A 22,445-nucleotide genomic window follows, 5' to 3' on the forward strand; every position below is an offset into this window, starting at 1 on the left:
GTCTGGGACCAGCTGAAGCAGAGACTGGATGACCGTACTCCACCCCCACGTGACCTGGCAGAACTGCATGGAGCACCTGTGGAAGAGTGGAACGCATTTCCTCAGAACAACATCATGAGGCTAGTGAGGAGCACGAGACGTCGCTGTCAAGCTGCCATTGCGGCAAATGGGGGAAACACCCGCCACTGACATTGTCAATTTTTGTTATTTGGGGCGATCCTTGTTATTGTTTAAATTTTGGGGGTAGTGTAAACTTATTGTGAGTAGTGTAAATGTTAGAGTGAAGTCCTGCAGGAATCCCACATTAATACCAATCAATACTGGGGAAAGATGGTTTAGTAATAAAGAATAAATGAGTCAAAAGAGATGTTCTTCATGTTCTATTTGATGGACTTCATCAGTTTTGAACGATGGAGAACTTTTTCTAATGGAGGAAAATGTGACACGATTTTTGAAATAATAAAGCGCCGAGAAACAGACACATACCAAGTTTTGTTAAATAAAGAGGATTTATCAGCTGAACAGCTTTCCTACAATGTGATTTGTTTACACACATACCTCTGGTGGACAGGAGAGTAAACAAATGGCTGCGATGGCATCTGCACTGCTGTTCCACACAAAATCACCGGGAACATTAAACTAAACTGTAGAATACCATGTAAATTAATCTAAACCTGAATAATTGCATTTGGGCTGCAGAAGCAGATGAGTAATTCTAAATCCTTAGATGGCAAAACTTGATTTTCCAAGTGGACTTTAGTGCCATCTTGTGGCTGCAGCTGATACTTAAGAACAGTCCAGCAGGGGAAAGACTGTGGTGCAGATTTTATTTTACTTATCCATCAATTATCTATACACCGCTTAATCCTCACTAGGGTCATGGGGGGCTGGAGTCTATCCCAGCTGACTCAGGGTGAAGGCAGGTTCACCTGGACAGGTAACCAGTCTATCACAGGGCTACACGTAGAGACAGACAACCAAGCACACTCACATTCACACCTACGGACATTTTAGAATCACCAATTAACCTCAACATGTTTTTGGACTGTGGGAGAGGAAGCCAGAGAACCCGGAGAGAACCCACACTACACGGGGAGAACATGGAGACTCCACACAGGAAGATCCCGGGTGTTTACAACATCCCACTCAAGTCTATTGTCTGACGAATATTCCCTCAAACCCGAGTTTTCAAACAGAAACGACCACAGCTGCCTCAATCATTTATAAAAGATCTAATTGTGATTTTTCTGGCAGATATTACAATTTGATATTTGACATATTTATTATAAAGTCAAGCTTCAGTTCAACATTGACAGTGTGACAGATGAGCTGGTTGCTGCATTAACAAGTGAATGAACACGGTATAGTTGTGCTTTGGTTTGTTTGTGTTTTCAGACTTGGACAGGACACGCAACACAGTGCAGTGACTTGGTGTTGAATCCCAGACTTTCATTATTATTCTTTCTTTTTCATGGTCACCGGGAGAGTTTAGGCCGCAAGAAAAAGCAAGAATATGAATCTTTATCTTGTCTTTACTGACAAACTACCAGACAAAAAAACCTTTGCTTTTACACTTGCCTTTTTAAAAACTGATTTTATCTGGAGGGAAAAACAGGCAGATGAAAACATAGAAACAGAAAAGGTCTGACTTACTGTATCGACCAGCTTCAACCTGATGAGCAACAGACCAACAGAGTAGCTTGATGTGGGATCAATGACCTGAGAAGACGGAGACAGACAAACAGAAACTATAACCTAAAGGTGTACACGGGATGATACTGTATGTTCTATAAATATATGAGCGAGACAGAAACATAATGACACACAAACAGTGGAGGGTATTAAGTCCTGCTGTGTTTAAGATTAACCCTGCAGAGGGAGAAAAATGAAAACCGGAGTTAGAGCACAGAGAGATGGTGAGATACTAGACCATGTCATTTTTAACCTGTGCTTCCCAGCAAAGTCTCCAGTATGTGGCTTGTCTCGCTTCATTGATGTACAAACCATGCGTAATTGAACCACAAATTCACCTGGAAATCTGAAGCAAGCTTTGCCTGATCTGCAGGAGGCTCGGTGGAGACAGAAAGCACAGGCTGATAAGAGGAAACAGAGGGCGCAGGAGGCACGTATGGAAAACCAGATGGTGGCCCTCAGGAGGAATAATTGAAAAGACGAAGGTTAAGTTAAAGATCCTGAGTGTGCGAGCTCTTGTCCTTGTATATTAAATTGACTCTTTGGCCTTTAGAGCGATTGCATTTTAAAATGACGACATTTCACTTATCCCTCACTGCTGTCGGGGACATTTGAGACCTTACATCTGGTTTAGGAGTGGACTTCGGTGTAGAGGTTAAGTGGGTTAGTGCTGTGGTTAGACGTGATGTAGTTGTGCAAGTTGAAGAGCGAAGGCCTGCGTTCTGTCAGTGAGGATCCTACAGGAGTACAAACGTGAGCAGCTTATTTTCACGAGGCGCAAAAGCAGAAGTGCCTCCAAGATCACGAGACTCATCAGAAATACTGAAGTTGGAAAACAATGTTTTTGTACGATGCATTGCGACACGTAAATCTGTTCTTCTTTGTCGAAACTTGCACAACAAAAAGCATTTCAAATTAGTTGAACACCCCAAACTCTAACTTTACTACATGTGCCACAGCTGATGTTTCAAAGGAAATTGTCAAAACAAGCTCAATTTGCCTTTTTAACTTTCTAATCTTAAACATCTACCTGCTTTTGTTGTCTACCCTTTTATTACTTATAACAAATAAGTGCAGAGAAACATCTGCATCTGAACTCAAGGAGCCAGAATTCAGGTATGTCCTCACATTTCTGTCATAGCTAAACTTACTCAGTCCAATTATTGCACATGTTTAAGGTAAAATAACTGCATTTTACCTGCAACAGATTCTTAAAAATACTTTAATATGAAAATGGCAACTTACACCTCAGCAGTGGGGCACAATGCTTTAAGTAAGAACACAGAGGAAACAGGGAAAAATCTAGAAATTTAAATACACAGTTGGGCGCAGGCTCTGCTTACAACTACTGCTGTGTCCAGTCATTTAAAAAGCAGCAAAAAGGCTGCATACGATGGACTTTGCACACAGAACAAGCTCAGATCAGCAGCACTTAAAAGATGTCAACTGAGAGATGCTCTGAACAACTAGCACTCATCGGCCACAACACTCAAACCACTTACTGACTTACTGACACTAAGTGTGTAGGTTCTCCTGGCACCTCTGGGGGTGTCTTGTGGTTTGCACAGTTTTAGCATTGTGCTGCTGATGCAGTGCTTTTGCTGTGGAGTGTCTAAGTTGTGCGTTTAGGTGGGTGGTATGTGTCAAAACAACATCCGCCTGAATGCCAGGAACCAAAGCTTCCCATCAGCACTGAAATGAAATGATCAATGTTTTTCACTTCACTCGTCCGTGGTCGGCGTGAGGTTGGTGTTACATGTTTTCATCTCTGAGATCTCTTCTAATAATACTTCTAAAAGCATTATACATACATTTTCATTTATCCCTGCTGCTATTTTCTTGTTAAATAAGTGATGGGTCTTGTCTTTTCTCTGTTGTTTATTGTTGTTGTTGCCTGTGTGATTGTGGCAGTGACTGTCTCATTGTTGGCTGCACAAACATTTCCCCATGGGGATATTAAAGATTTTTGAACCTTGAACCTTACCACATGATTTATGTTGTAAAAAAGAATTACAGAAGATAGGGATATTCTAACGCTGTTTGTGATTACTGACCTGTAGCTCTGGGTTAAATCATAGTTTATTCATGGTAAGAAATGAAGAAAGGAGGAAGTAATTTTAAGATGTCTGGGATACCTTTAACATCAGTTTTCACGATTAATTCACCTAAATGCTGACAGCTACAGGGCCACTGATAGGAAACATGTCTGCCCATTTGAGCAATCTCAGTGTCATCTTTGACTTTAACATAATTACGACTTTTCACTGAGGAACTAAATTGAAACGCATCTTTTGTCTAAATGGCATGAAAACTGTGACAACTGCATCAATCTCCTCAAAGCTAGACTACCTTAACTCTCTGTACCTGCTCTGGCTGCCTGCTAAGTACTGAACTGACTCAAGGTTCTTTTATGTGCTCACAAAGCAATGCTTGGATCAGCACCTGGGTACATTTCTGAACTTCCCTGCCCCAACTTCACCTCCTGGATCCCCAGAACAGCTGCTCCAAAGCTTTGGAATAGCCGTCCTCTTTCCAACTCTGCCATAATTTACCAAACGTATGTACATCAATGCCAGTTTGCACCTGTGTACATGTTTATCTGTATTTGCATTAGTAATTTACTGTGTTTTTGTTTGTTTTCTCTCTTTTCTTTTATTCTATTCATTCTATTTTTTATTTTTATTATCTTACTTGTCCTACATTTGCGTATATATATTTATCCTTATTTGTTTGATTTATGATACTTATCTTAATTTATTTTTTTCTACTTAATTTCTTAAGTCATTGTTGCACTGCCTGGGGACAAATAAAGTTTTCTGAATCTGAATCAAATGTTTCGTCCTCCGCTCACATTTTTAATACAAACCAGAAGACATACATGTTTCAGTGGCTTTTGGTCGTTCTTAATGGTCTTAACATTTTTGTATTTTATGCATGTTTTGCCTTGTTTTACAGTATATTATATTTATTTTATTATGTTTTACACACTGATTATACAAACTTTATCCTGTGTTAGGTTTTGCACATATTTTTTCTTGACTTTTCTATTCTTGGCTGTCTTATAAGACTCTGGTTGTTCTGAAATGTGCAACATTAGAAGTCCAGTTGCTTTAGCCAGAAGCACCTTATTTAGCTTTTATTATTATTACTAACATTATCTGTTATTTAGTTTATGCTGTCAACAACGTAACCTCTAAAACTACATTTGAAAATGCCAAATGTGTTTGTAGAGAATCATAGTAAGCTCTTTTAAAACATAAATACTTACTTTACACAACAGTTAGCTAGCCGCTAACAACTTAGCATATCTTAGCATACTGCTAACGCTAGCTAACGTTTGCTTACCGTTTTAAACACGAACGTTCCTCTCGGTTTGTTTTTTTACCGTTTCATTGTTACATGAGATAATGTTAACATCGCTTAATATTGAATATGTGAATGTTTGGGATACTTTATGGATGAAAAATTTGGTTCATTTGTACAAAAAATACAATTTTCTTACCACATTCTTGAAGAAGCCGCAGGGAACAAAAGCTGAACTTCATCAGGTAGCAAGAGAGCTTCGAGATGATTGGTCAACAAGGCGGCAGATGGTTGGGGCTTGTCCAATCAGATACCTTGTAGGCGGGACCTTTGTAACGCCGTTACCCAATCAGCATTGAGACAATTGTGTCGTTAACAGATGCTTTTTGTAGGAACAGAAATGTGCCATGATCTATTAAATGCAATATTATTTGTATGATACTGAGTATATTTTTGATTTACTCTAAATCATTTGCAAAGTATGAGGCTTTTTTAAAAACTGTATTTGGTTAAATCATCAATTGCATACATGTTAAAACTTTTAATAGTAAACAAACAAATGCTCAATGTCTGAATTTTCTCGCTAAATACAATTTACAAATCTCACATCTCTGTGCAAGCGTTTTGTTTGGCCTTTTTATCATCAAATACTTCATTTACTGCCTTCTGGCGATTTGTTGTGCGTCATTTTCTGCATCAGTTTACAAAGCAAATGTTTTATTTATGTCAAGGAAAACACAAAATCAGTGACCAGGAAAATGGTGCAGTGATGATTTACTCTTCTGTCTTCCTTTCTTTCTTTCTTTGGTTTGGTGAAGTAACATTTAAATGTGTATGTGGCACCTTTTCACATAAAAGACAACATACTTCATTTGAATTTATCCATAAAACACCAGGCTTTGATAGCTCCTGTTTAACACTTTCTCCACATTTAAAACATTTATGTTTGGTATACTGAATAAAAACAACCTGCCTCCATCGTGTGTCTATGAGTAAATGATATAGCGGCTATTCAAAACTAAATTCTCGTGCTTTGCTCTTGTTTTTATTGAGAGGGACAAATGCACAAGTTTTAAATATAAAAAAATGGAACATTTCTGCATCTATGGCTCTGAGCAATTTACTCAAGACGATTTTTTGGTATGAATCCTACTGACTCCAGTATTGGTATCAATAAAGATAAAAAGACTTTCTGTTATAACTATTGATATGTAACTTTATGCAGGATATAAAAGGGGCAGGGATGAAGCTCAGCCTGACAAATCCGGCCTAAAAGTTTACTTATTGCATTGTGGCGGATAAAATAGTCTGAAATAAAATCATTTTTACAAGGTTGCACAAGACACGACCTGCCATTCAAGTCTTCCAGGTGTCGGATCTTACTTTTCTTTGATCACTGCATATCTCCAATCTGCCGAAACGCCTCTCAGTCTAAAGTAAACAGAACCGCTCCCACAAGAAAAGCAAAGTCTCCCAACAATAAATCTGTTTTGCTCTCGGGTTGGTTTGCTTCTGTTTACCGGTGGAGCTACGCGGCCTCTTCCTCGCCGACCTCTGACCTCTGACAGCACGGCTCAGAGCGAATGCCGACCGTGATGGTTTAACTCAGGGCCAAAGGAAACATAAACAGAACAGAGAAAAGTGTCAGCAGAGGCGAGAAGGCAGCGACTCTGTTTAGTTTGTGGCAAGTAAAGAATTTAAATTGATTTTAAATGTGTATCATCAGCAAATAAAAGCAGGTAAATAAAGATGGAAACTCAAAGCAAAGTAAAACTCCAACAAGATGCCGAGATGCTAAACAACAGCAGGAGCTCGCTGAAAAAGTATAAAATATCTACTTTATTCAATGAAAAATGTGTTATTTCCTTCAACAAATGAAAAACATCTTCCTGTTATGTGAGATTATTTTAAAATGGTTCTGATATAATTCAGCTTTTTTTCAAACATTTTCTAAAATTCTGCCATTTTTCTAGATTTGAGAGCAGAAATTTCAACTGAAATACTTGAATTTGATTTATATTGAAAAGATTTTACTTCTTTGTGGGATTTTTGATTTATTTTTTCAACTTGAATCAAGAAAACAGTCACTTTATAAAATGCACTGGCTCTGTTGATGTGTATTTTGCTTTTTTCTGCTGTTATTCGTGATGCTTAATTAATTACATGACAGATTGTGTGTCGTTTCTTCCTCAGAGTCCATTATTTTAGATAATTATACCCCTCAGAGTACATCGTGGCTCTAATAAAGTTATCATTTTAACCTGTGCTTGTTGCTATGGAGAGGTTAACTTGTTCAGCTCATTGTTCTCCACGCATTTGTTTTATAGCTTAAAGAAAAGGTTGAATATATAAGAACAATCCTCACAGATGATATAAACTCATAGTCTGGGTGTCGTAATCAACTTAAAAATACCAATAAATGATTCAGTTTATGCAGAAAACCTGTAGGAGAGAGAACAAACGTGACTTGGTCTCCATGATAAAAGTTTATATACGTCAAACATATGGCTTACAGTCGTGTTTAAAGGGATACAAACGCTCGGTCAACCCTGAATATGCTCAACGGTGTAAAAAAAAACAAACGACATACAATACAAAACGGTCTCTGTACAAGGCAAGTGTGTGTTTTCGGTTTTTTGAAAGTAATTCATGGAAACATTCTGCATGCAGGAGGTGGAATATTCATCAGGCTTAGAGTCAAGTATGAAGATCATCAGTTTGGCTCCCTGCTGACAAAAATGAAGGTAAATTAAATCATATTTAGTCATTTGGTTAATTTAAAGGCTCTATATTTGGTTGATTTGTTCCTTTTTCAAATCCCGTTATATGCTCAAACATATTTATGATTAAAACCCTGAATTTGGCACCAATTAAAACATTTAAAAAATACACATTTAGAGGGAAAATTAACTCTCATCTGAAACCGCTTCTTATCCTCCCATGAGGACATTAACTCCCAACGCCAGGCTGCAAAATAAGTCTGAGATGACTGGACTGAGAAGCAGAAACATACACGATGGGCGATCGAACAGTTCTGATAATGTTCGTGGAGCGCCCATGAAGTTTACCATCCATCCATCCATTATCTATACACCGCTTAATCCTCACTAGGGTCGTGGGGGGCTGGAGTCTATCCCAGCTGACTCAGGGTGAAGGCAGGTTCACCTGGACAGGTAACCAGTCTATCACAGGGCTACACTTAGAGACAGACAACCAAGCACACTCACATTCACACCTACGGACAATTTAGAATCACCAATTAACCTCAACATGTTTTTGGACTGTGCGGAAGGAAGCTGGAGAACCCGGAGAGAACCCACGCTGCACGGGGAGAACATGGAGACTCCACACAGAAAGATCCCGGGTGTCCTCACCGGGATGTGAACCAGCGACCTTCTAGCTGTGAATCCTTGCAGCCCCACATGAAGTTTACATTTAATGTAAATCTGAGACATGCGAGCAGCACCAGGTTTGCCCCGTCTGCATTTTGGCTCTATACAATTAACAAAATAGTAATAATATTTTTTTGGTTCTTTATAAAATTCTAAACACATTTCAGACACATAAAACCTTATGGCTTGTTTTTTTTTTTTCAGCTCTCATTCTAAGTGCTGATGTACATATAAAATGTTTAAAGTTGTCTTCAGTGTAACAGAAACAGACTAACAACACATTCAGCTTTCGGGGAACGTTTTCTCTCCAGTACGGTTGTGGTATTTTGGAAGTAAAGGTTTGAATTTGCAGCGTTTTTAAAAACTGTAATCAAAAGAAATTGTCTGAAATGGGTGATAAAATGTCTGTTTGTTGATGCAGGTTTCCGTCCCGCGAAGGCACAGATTCAGCTGTTGCAAAATGTAAAATGTCAGCAGTGACGTACGAGAAGTTTGGAGAAGAAGTCTTTCAGCTCAGAGACTCCTGCAGATCCACGAGGTTCAGTCTCTGCAGCAGCAAATGATATGTCTATGGAAGTGTCCTGGAGTAAGACGTCCCGCATTCTGACTCACTCAGAGTATGAGCTTATGAAAACAGAGGATTCCCGTGTCTGGTCAGAGCACGGTGGTCTCAGTCTGCAGGATGGACTGGGCTCGGGAGTTCCTGGGAAACTGATTTTCGACTCCATTCCGGCTCACGGACGTGGCGTGGAGCCTGTAGTCCCGTCCGACGTAACGCTTCAGAGACAAACTCCTCCACGTCCTCCTCAGCTCGCTCTGCACCTTTTAATACACAAAGCAGAGTAAAGGTAAGTAGGATCACTGTATTTAATCACAGGATAATACAAGTTACGCTCAGGAAACCGCAGGCATAGACTCACCTCGCTGTTGAGGAAACAGTAGAGGACGGCAACGATTAGACCCTAAAACACACAAATGTTGCTGAGTCATTAACGTTTCACAGAAACTGGAAAATAATGACGTATCATCGGTGTGAATGCTCTGGCTGCTCAAACCCGTCACACGATACCTGGAAGGATCCGAGGCCGAGGTCGAAGAAGATCTTGACTTGCGTCAGGTTTTTATCGTCCGGCTCCATCAGGTAGAAAAACACGACGTAGTGCACCCCGAACAGAGGGATCAACAGCAGGGTGGACTTAGCCAGGCGCCTGGAAAACACGCAAACACTCATTATGCACAACGAACACAGGCCCAGATTCAGCGTGATTAACTTTGTCCTGACTTAATGAACAACTGGGTTTTTCCATGCTACACAGTTCTTGGGTATCGCTTACCAAAGTGAAAATAAACCACTGACGTCGGCCAAAAATACATGAAAAGTCACATTTCTGTTCTCTTAAACTTGTCATTATCACGCCTAAAAGATGTGAAGCTGTATGCTGCACATCTCATGATGTTCCTTTTTAAGAGTTTCACAAGAGATCTCCAGATCAAGGCGTCTCTGGCTGTCAACAGCTCCTAGTTTTGGTGCATTCTGTGACAGGTATGGTGCTGTCTTTGTCAAGCTATTCACATGTGAGGATTTAATATGACTGCAGTGTTATCAGTTATCGTGGCACCACCTTAAATCCATTTAAACTTCCTGCTTGTCTTTAGAAATAAGGGTGACTGTTTGGTATAATTTGATGAAATCAGACACAACAAGCCTGATTCATATCCACTCTATGTACACATGTGAAAGGCAACAGTCACATCTGGCAGAAACACACCGGCTGAATTGGACTTTAACATGACGGCTGAGAAGTCCAGTGAGCTGGTAATGAGATAAGAGTTGCCTAATGTGCTGAGGACATGAGATATGGTGGGCGTTACATCATCAGAAATGCATCAGACTCAGAGGTGAAGTATTCCTGTTTCTCTGCGTACCTGTACTGTGACTGATCGTTTCCTCCGACGTCAGTGCAGCGTAGCTTCTGTACCAGGATACGAATGATGCTGATGAACAGGATGAAGTTGGTCTTGTAGAGAAACAACACAGAGACAGAGTCACGTTAGTAAAATATGTTGTTCTACTCCAGAAAGATTTGTATCTAAATCCATGAAATTTGCCTTTTTAGATAATAAAAACCGGTTAAACTAGAATCAGAAAGGTCTTATTGGCCAAGGAGGTTTTCTCAAGCAAGGAACTGGACTTGGCGTTTTAGTTTATTTTATTTTACTGCATTCATTTTAGCCTCTAACTTTCCCAGTTCTCCAGAGCCTGCTGTGGAGAAGCCTCCTCACGTCATGATGCTGCCACCGCCATGCTTAATGGTGGAGATGGTGCGTCTGTAGTGATGTGCACTGTTTGCATCTGGTCTGATGATCCAAAAAGCTCAACTTTGGTCCAAACAGACCAAAGAATCTTCTTCCAGTTGACCTCAGAGTCTCCCAAATGGATTCTGGGGAACTCTGGTCCAGATTTAATATGAGCTTTTTTCAACAGAGTCTTTCTCTTTGCCACTTTCCAATAATGTTTTGACAAGTAAAGAACAGACAACACTTGTTGTATGAACAGTTTCTCCCATCGCAAGCCTGAAGCTTGTAAAACTCTTTTAGAGGAGTTGTAGGCGTCTTGGTGGCCTCCCTCACTAGTCTCCTTCTTGTAACTCCTTCAGAGGAGTCATAGATGTCTTGGTGGCCTCCTTCACTAGTCTCCTTCTTGTAACTCCTTCAGAGGAGTCATAGGTGTCTCGGTGGACTCCCTCTCTAGTCTCCTTCTTGTAACTCCTTCAGAGGAGTCATAGGCGTCTTGGTGGCCTCCTTCACTAGTCTCCTTCTTGTAACTCCTTCAGAGGAGTCATAGACGTCTTGGTGGCCTCCTTCACTAGTCTCCTTCTTGTAACTCCTTCAGAGGAGTCATAGGAGTCTTGGTGGCCTCCTTCACTAGTCTCCTTCTTGCTCTGTCTCTCAGTTTTTGAGGACGGCCTACAAACTTACACATGTACTATATTCCTTCAAATTCCTAATGATGGATTTAACTGAACTCAAAAGGATATTTTGTGATTGTGAAGTTTTCTTGTGTCCATCCCTGACTTAAGCTTTTCAGTAACCTTGTCACAGAGCTGCTTGAAGGGTTCTTCTGTATCTGTGGTGTAGTTCTATCCAGGAGTACTGATCCACCAGTGACCAGACCTGGACTACAATCACTGAGACACATTCACTGACCTCAGATGATCTCAACTTCACTAACTGTTAGATTTCTAGCACCAGTTGGCTGCACTTGTGTTGAATCAGGTTCCTTTTTTTGTGCTCTTTCTTGTCCACGAGTCTAAACACAGTGTTGTGATTTTTGCATCTTAAAAACTTGTAGGAGGAGAAAAGTGAAACCTTGCAGGTCCAAACCGGTTCAGGTGACTCAGGTATGTGTCACTGAATAAATAATCCCTCCCTGTTTGTTAAAGGGATCATTCGACAGTCTTGAAGTGCACAAACACATGTTAAAGTGCATTAATACAACCTCCAGCATGGCAACATGAACACGAGCAGCAACATGTCGTCCACAATCAATCAAGCAGAGCAAAAAAAAAAAAACAAAATCACATTAATCAGAGCAGAAAAGTAAAGTTCACGATGACAACGTGTTCTGATGGATCAGCTGCTGGCCAACGTGTTTGAAACAAGCTGCTGAATGATTGAACCTTATCGGAGACTTATCTCTGTTTTTACTGTAGATGTTTTCTCGATGACCGAGCAGCGTTTATAAATGTTCATATCAGACGGTGGGAGGACGAGAATATACAGCGTAACGAAGTACTGAGGTCCTTCACCTAAAGAGAAGCAATACATCAACATGAGACTGTACTTAAGGAATCCAAATCAAACATATTCATTATGTAGAATGAAATAATGGAGCCCTCGACAGCTGATTTATTTCAGTCATACTTAATATGTACAATGTTGTTTGTATAATTAAAGTTAGAATAATTGTAGGGAACATAATAATTTTGGCGCTAAATAGCCTAAATTGAGAAAAGTCAAGTGAAGGTCCGAAAAACTTTTCCTAAATAGAGAAAAACAGAGATGCAGCAGTTTACAATCATCAGCTGGTAGTTAAGAGTTTCACCAAACTGTTAAAAAATTACTTTTTAAAACAGTTAACTGTATTTTTAAAAAATAATTTAAAGTTATTTTACAAATTTCCACCATTATCGTAAATTTCAGTTAATGTTTTTATAAAAGCAAAAAAATCCCCATTTTACAGATATTTACTATTATTTAAGAAAAAAAGGTATATTAAAGATTGAAAAATGGTAAATACATGGTTTAGGTTTATTGTTGTTTTATAGGTTTTTAGCTGTTTTGTTAAATTACAGATAATATCAAGTGAGATCACAGAAAATATGTATTTATTTACATGTTGACTATAAAGAAAGGCCAAACTGTACGTTATGTACAAATCAAAAATCTGCATTTTTAAAAATATCCATTTGGTAATAAAATTAAGCTAGTTTACAGTATTTTAATCAGCTATAAAATATAATTATTCTACAGATATTTGCTGTTATTTTCATCATTTTTTAAAAAAAATTAATAAATCATTGATCATTACATATTCCACCATTTTTAAGCATTTTTTTTTTTCGTACCCTTACTGTTTTATTTTTGCATTTTTTTTTAAGATTAGGAAAATTGTAAAAATAAAAAATAAATAAACAATCAGTGTTTCTTATAAAGTGCTGTAGTTTATAGTAAAGTCTGCACATTTAAAAATAAATACTGAACATGAAACAGTTTTTTTTTCTGCTGAATCAAGTGAAATAACTCAGAACTGTCTCAGCTGCAGCCGTGATAACAGCTGGTTGAAACCTCTGAATGCTGAGAAAAGTGCCACCGTGCCTCCTTTCCTATCATACCTTTGTCCACGAAAGATAAAGAGATAATAAAGTCCTAAAACTCTCTACAGCAGCAGCATTCACAGTGATGCACAGCAGACCATCCAGAGCTGAATTACTGTGCACTGAGATTCCCTGAGCGCCACAGTGGACAGTAAATGTCACGAGGTCGAAGACAGACGTTCAGGAAAAGACAGGATGTGTTTTAATGAGACAAAACTCACGATGACGGACGCCATGATGGGCCAGTTCATCAGCCGGTTGGGGACGGGGTTGTCGTTCACCTCCCAACATCTGGGCGAGAGAAAGCAAACAAAAGGAGGTTTTTAGTGTTTCTGAAAGCAGAGATGGCCGATAGATGCTGATAGAGGAAAAATAATAAAAGCTATGAATGCAGTCACCTGGTCACATGTGCATTCAAACTCACTGTTAAGATGGTAAAGATGGTGTCATAAAGAGGGTGAACCAACCCTTAACAATGTGAAATACTTTCCCAAATGCTTCACTTACAGCTTTTTTTTTTGTCCTTTTTGCCTTTATGGTATAGGACAGTGAAGAGTGAGGCAGGAAAGTGGGTGAATAGAATAAGGCAAAGTGTCATGAGCGGGATTCGAACCCATGGCTGCTGCATCGGGGACTACAGCCCCTGTACATGGGACGCCAGCTCAACCAGGTGAGCTACAGCAGCGACCCCATTTATAGCATGAAACAAATGTATTAGTCCACCTGTCTAATTTGTTGAGCACTGTATAGATAGATATAGAGATGTAGACCATCCAGCATCATCAAGTGCTTTAATTTGCACTCTGTTCTCGACGTTTTACCGTTTTGAACATGAATGAGGAATTTCAAACTGAATTCACCTTTTTATACCCAAATCTGAGCCACTGGGCTTCTCTGAGGAGTCAGAAATGAATCAAGCAGCAACATCCATGGATCCATTATCTATACACCACTTTATCCTCACTAGGGTCATGGGGGGGCTGGAGTCTATCCCAGCTGACTCAGGGTGAAGGCAGGTTCACCTGGACAGGTAACCAGTCTATCACAGGGCTACACTTAGAGACAGACAACCAAGCACACTCACATTCACACCTACGGACAATTTACAATCACCAATTAACCTCAGCATGTTTCTGGACTGTGGGAGGAAGCCGGAGAACCCGGAGAGAACCCACGCTGCACGGGGAGAACATGGAGACTCCACACAGAAAGATCCCGGGTGTCCTCACCGGGACGCAAACCGGCGACCTTCTAGCTGCGAGGCAACGATGCTAACCACTGAGCCACCAAAAACTTTTTTTTTTTCTGTTCAGGAATGCAAGTAAATAACTATAATTCAACGTCTTAATCAAGAAATAATAATGTGCTTTACCATTTTTTCTTTTTTTTTGTAAAACAGTACATTTGAAAATGCATGGATACCAATAATAATTATATTTTACATTAAAAATATGATTTTGGTTAAAGAGCTGCTACATGCTGGTGTATGAACCATTACAGAAACATAACAAATGATTGTGGTGATTACCAATGCTGTTAATTAAGGCATAAACCTTACAGTTGGTGGTGGTCTAATACATTTGTTAAGCCTGCACATCATTCAAATGGTGCATTCAAATATCATTCAAATAATAAACTGGTTAAAGTGGAAGCTCTCATCTCATAAGCCAGGGATTTGTTGTCGTTTTTATGCCATTTTGACCTCATTAGACTCGTTCATTGGTGCAGAAACCCCGTCCATGCAGCCGCCACACTCACCCCGTGTCCTCCAGGTTGATCCTACATATGATCCAGGGCACCATGAAAACAAAAGGGATTCCTGAAAGTCAGAAGGAGAGACACTGTGTTTAGATTCTGCTTCTGCCAGACGTGGAACATCCTCAACAAGTTGCCACGCAGGAAACACGGCGTCCACACACATATGTACGTTAAACAGCTTGACGGAGGAAGTGTTGGTGAAGCGGTGATGGATGGCGGCAGGAGGCAGCAGCTGAGACGGAACGGAACGGCGGCCAGCAGACTGTTTACCGGCCGACCCTAAACACGGCGATCCACTTCAGCAGCATGACGCACCGTCTGTGTGTGTGGTGCACAGACTCAGAGTGGAGTGACAAAAAGATGAATCCAACGTGCCTCCAGCATCCCTGTCTGATCGATGGAAAGCCATTCTAACTTGTTCACGGCAGGATAAACATGTGGAGGATTTATTTTTCTCCGGTTTTGCAGCTGGATGACGTCGTTTCCTCACTACGGCTGCAGAAAATGTGCCAAGACAGATTGTACTGATTATAGAGAAAAGCCTGACAAGATTGGTAAAGAGTGCAAATATCACAAGTGGTTGGATTATAGTAACTTGATCCTTGATAAAAAAAAAAAAATAAAAAAAAAAAAGTCAAAAGAAACGAAATTTCTGCAGAAATTACGTAAAGTTTTAATTGTAAATGTGGAATATATTGTAATATTGTCATATTACATTAAAAGGATATATATCAATCTTTATGGCTTTTGTAATAACCTGAGCATTATTTGTGTCTCCTAAACGTGAAGCAGAAAGAAGCATTCCGTTGATTTAGCTTAGCATAAAGATTAGCAATGAGGGGAAACAGCTACATATTTACCGACAAACACAAATAAGCAGTTAATTAGTATGTTTTTGAGGTGCTGGTTGCTTTGGACAGTTGCCTGTTTTCGTTTGTCACCAAGCAAAAATGAATTGATTTAACTACATTTTTTTTTTTTTTTTTAAACTGCAGTTCTTTAAATGTCCACTTGGGGCTGACTTTAAAAGTGAGTCATCCCCATAGACCTCCATGTTAAAAAGCTGAACTTTGCAGCAGAAATAAACATGTTTGCAGACTTTTGCCAAGCAAACATTGGTCTCTATGGCTAAATTTAATGTTTTTGAGCAAAGTACAGGTGGTGAATGTTTATATAACGCACCTATTTTAATTGTATTAAGGTTTAAAGTTATGTATAATGAAGAGTGTTGCTGCTTTGACTGATGTCTGCATCCATCTTTATGTACAGCTTATGGTCATCATGTATAATTACAGGCACATTAAAAACTCCTTTAACCAATGAGACTAAGTCCAAACATTAAAATCTAGTATTCAGCCTTTTTTAGAGGCAAATTTGAAATTAAGCAACCCTTGAGAAAGTTCCACTTTACTTTCAGCGCACACTACAGCTGCCCTTCCAAAGCGTGTAGTACATATACAGTGGAGACATACCGGAGTGTCGTAACACATGCCTTGAACTTCGACCCTCTCGCTCGGGCTGGGAAATATGTAGCGAACAGAAAAAGTATGCGCTGCCATCTATCAACGGAGCCGTCTGCGTGCTCACGCAGGCTCATGCTGGTTTATACTAGCGGAGACTCCACAGCGATGGGATTAATCCGTCTCTGTGCAGAGGAGTGTGGCTCACAGCAGCAAGGAAGGTACTCTGGCTTACAGACGGCACAATGCGTACTGCGTTTGAGATATTTGTGTGGTGCACTATACAGCGTAGTGGTGCTGGAACCCACCCTGGAGCCCAGTTGTTATTATACAGGAGAGCTGGAACCGTCAGTGTCACTGTGCACCTGAAGCTGGTCCTCACTGAAGGTCTATCTCGATTAATTTTTGCAAACTCAAAACACATTTTTCATGAAAACTTCAGTGTGAATTTTGCAGCATTAGAACCACAATAAGAGCCGTTATTCATTTTGTGATGCGTAACAGGCCATGAAGCTTCAGTTCTCCTACCGATATGTAAAGTGTTACTAAGCTCATCTAACTTTTTAAAATAAAACAAATCAGTGTATTTTCCCTGCTTGTATGATCACTTTAAAGGCTGCCACTATATAAGTAGTATTTTGGGATTTTTATATATTTTGAATAAACCATGCAACACATTTTTGTCCACACTGACCTGCTGATATAGAAAAAAAGGTATGAGGTGTCCACATTGGCATTTAAAAGTAATTACTAGAACGCTAAAAGGATAAGAAATCAGAATAATCTCGTCTTTCTCTTCCTCTTTTTTGACAGAAAACCACAAAATTGTGCATCAGTGGAGAGAAAGATGTGAGGATTACGTCTCTGAATTCAAACTTATTTCATTGACTCGCTGCAAAGATGAAAACAATCACCAGTGTCCCTATTTATTATATATTATTAAGACAAAAACTTCAGTGTCCTATAGTGTGACGTTTCTTCATTATGTTGTCTAAAATTACACATAGAAACATCTGTTGTAGGTGTCAGCTTGTCTTCAGCTGTATCCTAATTTTACCAGTAATATTTAACAGTCCAACATGATTTGATTGTAAATCTTCAATATTGTCAATATTGGAATTGTTTTAGTAAAAATGAGAATGCACAAAACATCCAGGTACTGAGTCAGCTGTTTGCACTGACGACTAAGATTAGAGCTGCAAGTTTATTTTTGACTTGTCTTAATAAGGTTTTTGATTCATATTAGTCTGGGAAACAAACTGTAATTGTGTTGCTGCATCTTCAAATATCTGAAATGTAAAGCTTTTCTCTCTGTGTTTCACTTTAAGCAGCTTCAAGGTCAATAAAATCCTCTTAGTGCACTTTATCACAGGACTTTTAGCATCTAATAAAACCTAAATTTAATAATATCTTATGAAATTAAAACATTGTTCTTTTAGTTTGAATAAAACTTGGTTGCACAGTGAAGTTTTTAGGCTTTACTTTAGTGAAATAAATGTTTTCTGAACCAGAATCTTTGGCAAAACTGAGGCAATAAGGTCACAAGTGATAAATAACTGTTGGATAAAGTTGCGTCATACCCCAGCCGATGAGCATGTAGATGGAGAGGCGGGTGGAGTAGGTGTGGATGACCAGCAGCAGCGTGTGCAGGTAGAGGCCTTCCACCAGCAGCCAGAAGTAGTTGGCCATGACGAAGTAGTTGAAGAACACCAGACTGGCCTTACAGCCCACCTGCAGCAACAGCAGCAGCACGGTTCATCACACAGGGAGCGGTTTGCATGATACAGATGAATATAATCACACGATAGTAATGAAATACACTTTGACACTGATTAAGGTTTAGTCATTTAGGAGATCAGTTTGTAGGTTGTTGTTGCAGAAGACCATAAATCTTGAAGGTAACTGGCCTACATGCTGATTCTGGACCATCCAGATGTTTGGAACTCAGGGGCTTTGAAACCGTTAAAGAACTGTTTTGTGTTTTATGCATTATGTTCCTCCAGCTGCTAAAGATTTAGTCCCAGCGACAGCCGAGAAAATCAGAGCTCAGTGTTCAGGTTTTGTACTAATCTGGTTAATCTGACTTTTAAAATGGTTTTGCAGGATGATTATGAGGCAGCCTGGCAGCCAAATGGCAAACTGTTGGACCAGAGTTATAAATCACAACCTCGCCATCGTTTTTTCTGCATCTTTCCCCACAGCAGCTTTCAGAATCAAATAAAAAATGTAGATCTGTCATGAGTAACTGTCATCCAGTCCCTCCCAGTCCTGATTACTTCTCTGTAAATAGCACCCAGGCTAGCTGAGGCTAGCTGTTAGCTTAGCTTAGCCATTTTGTCCAGATGAGTTTATTTACATAATTAAGACTGATGCTAAATCTGAATTCAGAACATTTACAAACATAGCAGCAGACAAAACTAGCTGCTAAGTGCTAACTAGCCTAGCTTAGCATCGTCGTCGTGTCGCTGTTGTGTTTAAACGCTGTTTGATGAGCATTGAAAAATGAATCTTCAGTCTGTTTCTTTTTTTTTTACAGCTTTCATGTTTGTTTGTGGGTTTGACAATAATAATCAGGGATTAATAATGAGTCCAAAGAAGCAGAATATGAATTTACTGCTCCAGAAGGTCACATCTTCATCAAAGCCACATGTGGCTGCTTTGGATTATTCTGGAGCAACAGCAGCTCCAAGAAAACTTTGTTCTGTGATTGCCCCATAGTCTGAGTCTCTGTGGACAGTTTTATTGTGTCCAGTTATGCTCCAAAATGGGATTTCCGCCTCTTGTTTCCATGTCAGGCAGAGATTCTTATGCATCACTGAACAAACTGTCTGATCTCAGAATAAAGAACATGGCATCTTCTCCATCATCGGTGTCTGAACAAAGCCGTGAGCAACATTTAAAGTGACTTTCTGTCTGGATGACTGAACGCCGTCACGTTACAAATCACACGTCTGAAAAGCGCTTAAATGCTGTCACAGCTTCAGTAAAACAAACATGTGAGTGTGTTTCGGTGTGAGTCGGAGGTCACCAGTGAAGGCTGCGTGCTGCAGTCGGTGTTCTCGTCGTTGGAGAAGAGCAGCGAGTCTTTGACCAGCACGGCCACGGCTCGCAGCATGAACGACACAAACAAGTTCAGATGGATGTAGTTCCTCATGCAGTGGAGCCTCCTGCACACACACACACACACACACATAGAGAAAAGCTGCAAAGTGTGTTTACACCGAGTGTCAGGGTGTGAATCCAGTGAAGGATGTGGTATCTAAACACGCCGATAGCCGCCGAGTGAACAGCTGGAGAGGATCCAGACGGAGCTGCAGCTGAGCTTCACAGCTGTCTGCAACAAACTGTTATCACGCCGAGCGCGCTGCTGCCTGCTCGGAGGCATGTGTGTCCAACGGTGTATAAATAGGCTTCCATTATATAACCTGAGTAATCCCTAATACATCCTGGGCTAATTCACCCACGCTTCGATGTTATTCGTTGGGCAACAAGTCTGTCTTTACAGAGAAAAGTGACTTAATAAGTGAAGTCTGTGAGAGGTGATCAGAAAGTTCTGGGACTGTTTGTGCAGCGTGTAAATAGTGGATATGCAACATCAGCATCAGGTTCTGTGTTTTTACATTTTCAGTTTGTCCTTGGAGCTCAAACTGGAGCAGAAACCAAACATTGTGATGAGCTGGCCTTCATGTGGAGGATCCTCGCTGGCTGTCGGACTCAGGGGATGAATCTGCTCCATTCAGGTCTTCCTCCCCTCAGCTTTCTATGCGTTACCATTTTTAAAATCCCCTCAACGACAACCTCTGAGCAGCTTCCTGAAAATGGTAAACTGAGGACTACATGATTGGCTTCTCCTCAGACCTCCACGTGGAGGTTAAATCATGACATCTATCTCGATACATCTATTCACAGCATAACGCCAACTGGTAATAAACACCAGAACAATCTGAACTATGGCACGATGGAATGGATGCTTCACAGCAGAATGGATTTTTTAGTCACAACAACCCAATTAATAAAGACGGCGTTGCAATCTTACCTAATTGTCTTGACTGAAATGGATCCTGACATTGTGATTTTTGTAATATGATTTTTTATATATTTGAAGATCTTGAGGTCGTTCTGCTGTACGGTTCACAGCTTGATTAAATTTGTCAACATTCACACTAATATGAACCTAAAATGTAATAAAAATCACCACAATCTCTGTAAAATATAACTCAGTAACTGGAGCTGTACAACTGGACAGTACACGTTTTAAATTGCAGCCGCTCACATAACTTAATGTTTTAAGAACAAATTTTACATTTTTAAATTGTTGGACTTTAACATTTGCATCATTAGCTTTTGGAGGGAGCTCTAACATTACAAGTATAATCCTCAGCCACTATTCAGGTCAGTTGTGAGCAGATAAAACTCCAGACGTTGATCAAAATGGTGCAATGAATGTTGGGATATGTGGAAAAGAAGGACGCGTTTGTCGGCCGCTTTTGAAGGACTCTCCATGTCTTAATGAAATGGATCGTCTTTGTTGAGTGCATTCGGCCTTCGAAGCCTCTGCACTGGGACACGGCTAGATTATGCACCATAGATGAAGTTACTGGTGTTGCAGGAGCACTGGGAGCTGCACAAGGAGAAGACTTCAACAAGGATGGCAGCTAAATGTAAATCAGGTACATTTATTTATTTTTTTATTTATTTTATCTGTGTTGCTTTCTGTATAACCTTTGGAAGCTATTTACGACTTTTCTGGGTTAATCTCATTTAAAAAAAAGTGTGGCATCACAAAATCTATTCTGAAAACCAATATTAAAAATGTATTATCAGTTGTTTATTTCTTGAGACTGGACCACCTCCTGTAGATGTTTCGAACACAACCTCCTAAACATCCATCATAGCTCTCAAGAAGTTATTTCGGTTTTTGGAATTGGTGCACAAACCTAATTGTATTTTTGAGTCTCCTGTAGAGGGTTCGTCTGTCGTGATTGTGCGACCGGTGGGCGTTGTGCGTTTACCTGAACAAACAGATGATGACGGTGCTGGTGAACAGAGTGATGAGCGACAGGCTGTGGCCCAGAGTGGCCAGAATCCGCACCACCTTGTAGAAGTTTAACTGCACACAGAAACAAAGAAGACAATTCAAAAAATTTAAATCAAACCATTGGTTAAAGCTGATCACCACCTCACAAAGTACAGCAACCCTTTTTTTATTCCTCTGAACCCAAAGCAACTTCTGGACGTTTTTCCTCACTGCTACATAAAGTCCTGCACCTCTACGGAACCAGAACAACCAGAACTAGAAGCAGAGAGAACTCAGAAGCACCCAATGTGCACTATATCAAAGTTATAATGCCATTAATAATGAAAAAGAGAGTGCGAGAACCACAACAGTTGATTTTCTTTGATTATTTGTTTTATCAAAATGGAAGAAAAAAAAAACATATAAACAACATGTATGACATTTTTTAAGTACCCAAAGGTGTTACCAATACTGGAAAAACAATAAGGCTCCACATACACAATACAAATAAGACGTTTCACCATTAAGATGTTTCACCATTAAGATGTTTCACCATTAAGATGTTTCACCATGCTGAATGCATCCTCCAACAGCTTACACCTCTGTATAACATTTTTTAACCGTGTTGTGTTTATTTTATTGATCTTTTTACTCATTTTGTTCAGTCCATTGCCTTTATTTGTCTATTTTTATTTGATCTTTTCTATGTTTTTTACCCAGATTTATATGTATTCTAGTGGATAGCAAAGAAAGAAATCCATTTACATCCATGCGTATACGTGAACTTTCCGTGGCACCAATACCAGCCTCATTTGAACATTTCGCACTTTGCGCTCCATTTTCAAGGGCCGGTAATTAAAACCTTTGTCTCTGCTGGAGCTAATCAATCATTCAATCATCTGAAAACCATTTTTTCTCTGTTCTCACCAAATTTCATGACTGTGGG

The 22,445-nt window shown here is 39.7% G+C and overlaps 1 protein-coding gene across 1 annotated transcript; it reads right to left on the reverse strand.

Moving 5' to 3' along the window:
- Window positions 1-8,383: 8,383 nt before the first annotated feature.
- On the reverse strand, window positions 8,384-21,592 carry LOC103371349 (vasoactive intestinal polypeptide receptor 2-like; the record flags this gene model as incomplete). Its single annotated transcript, XM_008300646.1, has 9 exons — window positions 8,384-9,209; window positions 9,308-9,349; window positions 9,457-9,595; window positions 10,314-10,405; window positions 13,486-13,555; window positions 15,023-15,083; window positions 18,063-18,213; window positions 19,511-19,649; window positions 21,495-21,592. Coding segments are annotated over 9 exons (960 nt in total), but the record flags the coding sequence as incomplete, so codon positions are not given.
- Between the last annotated feature and the right edge of the window lie 853 nt (window positions 21,593-22,445).

This window comes from Stegastes partitus, unplaced genomic scaffold (assembly GCF_000690725.1).
Source record: "Stegastes partitus isolate 25-593 unplaced genomic scaffold, Stegastes_partitus-1.0.2 Scaffold1568, whole genome shotgun sequence".
In the NCBI taxonomy this organism is placed as follows: Eukaryota; Metazoa; Chordata; class Actinopteri; family Pomacentridae; genus Stegastes; species Stegastes partitus.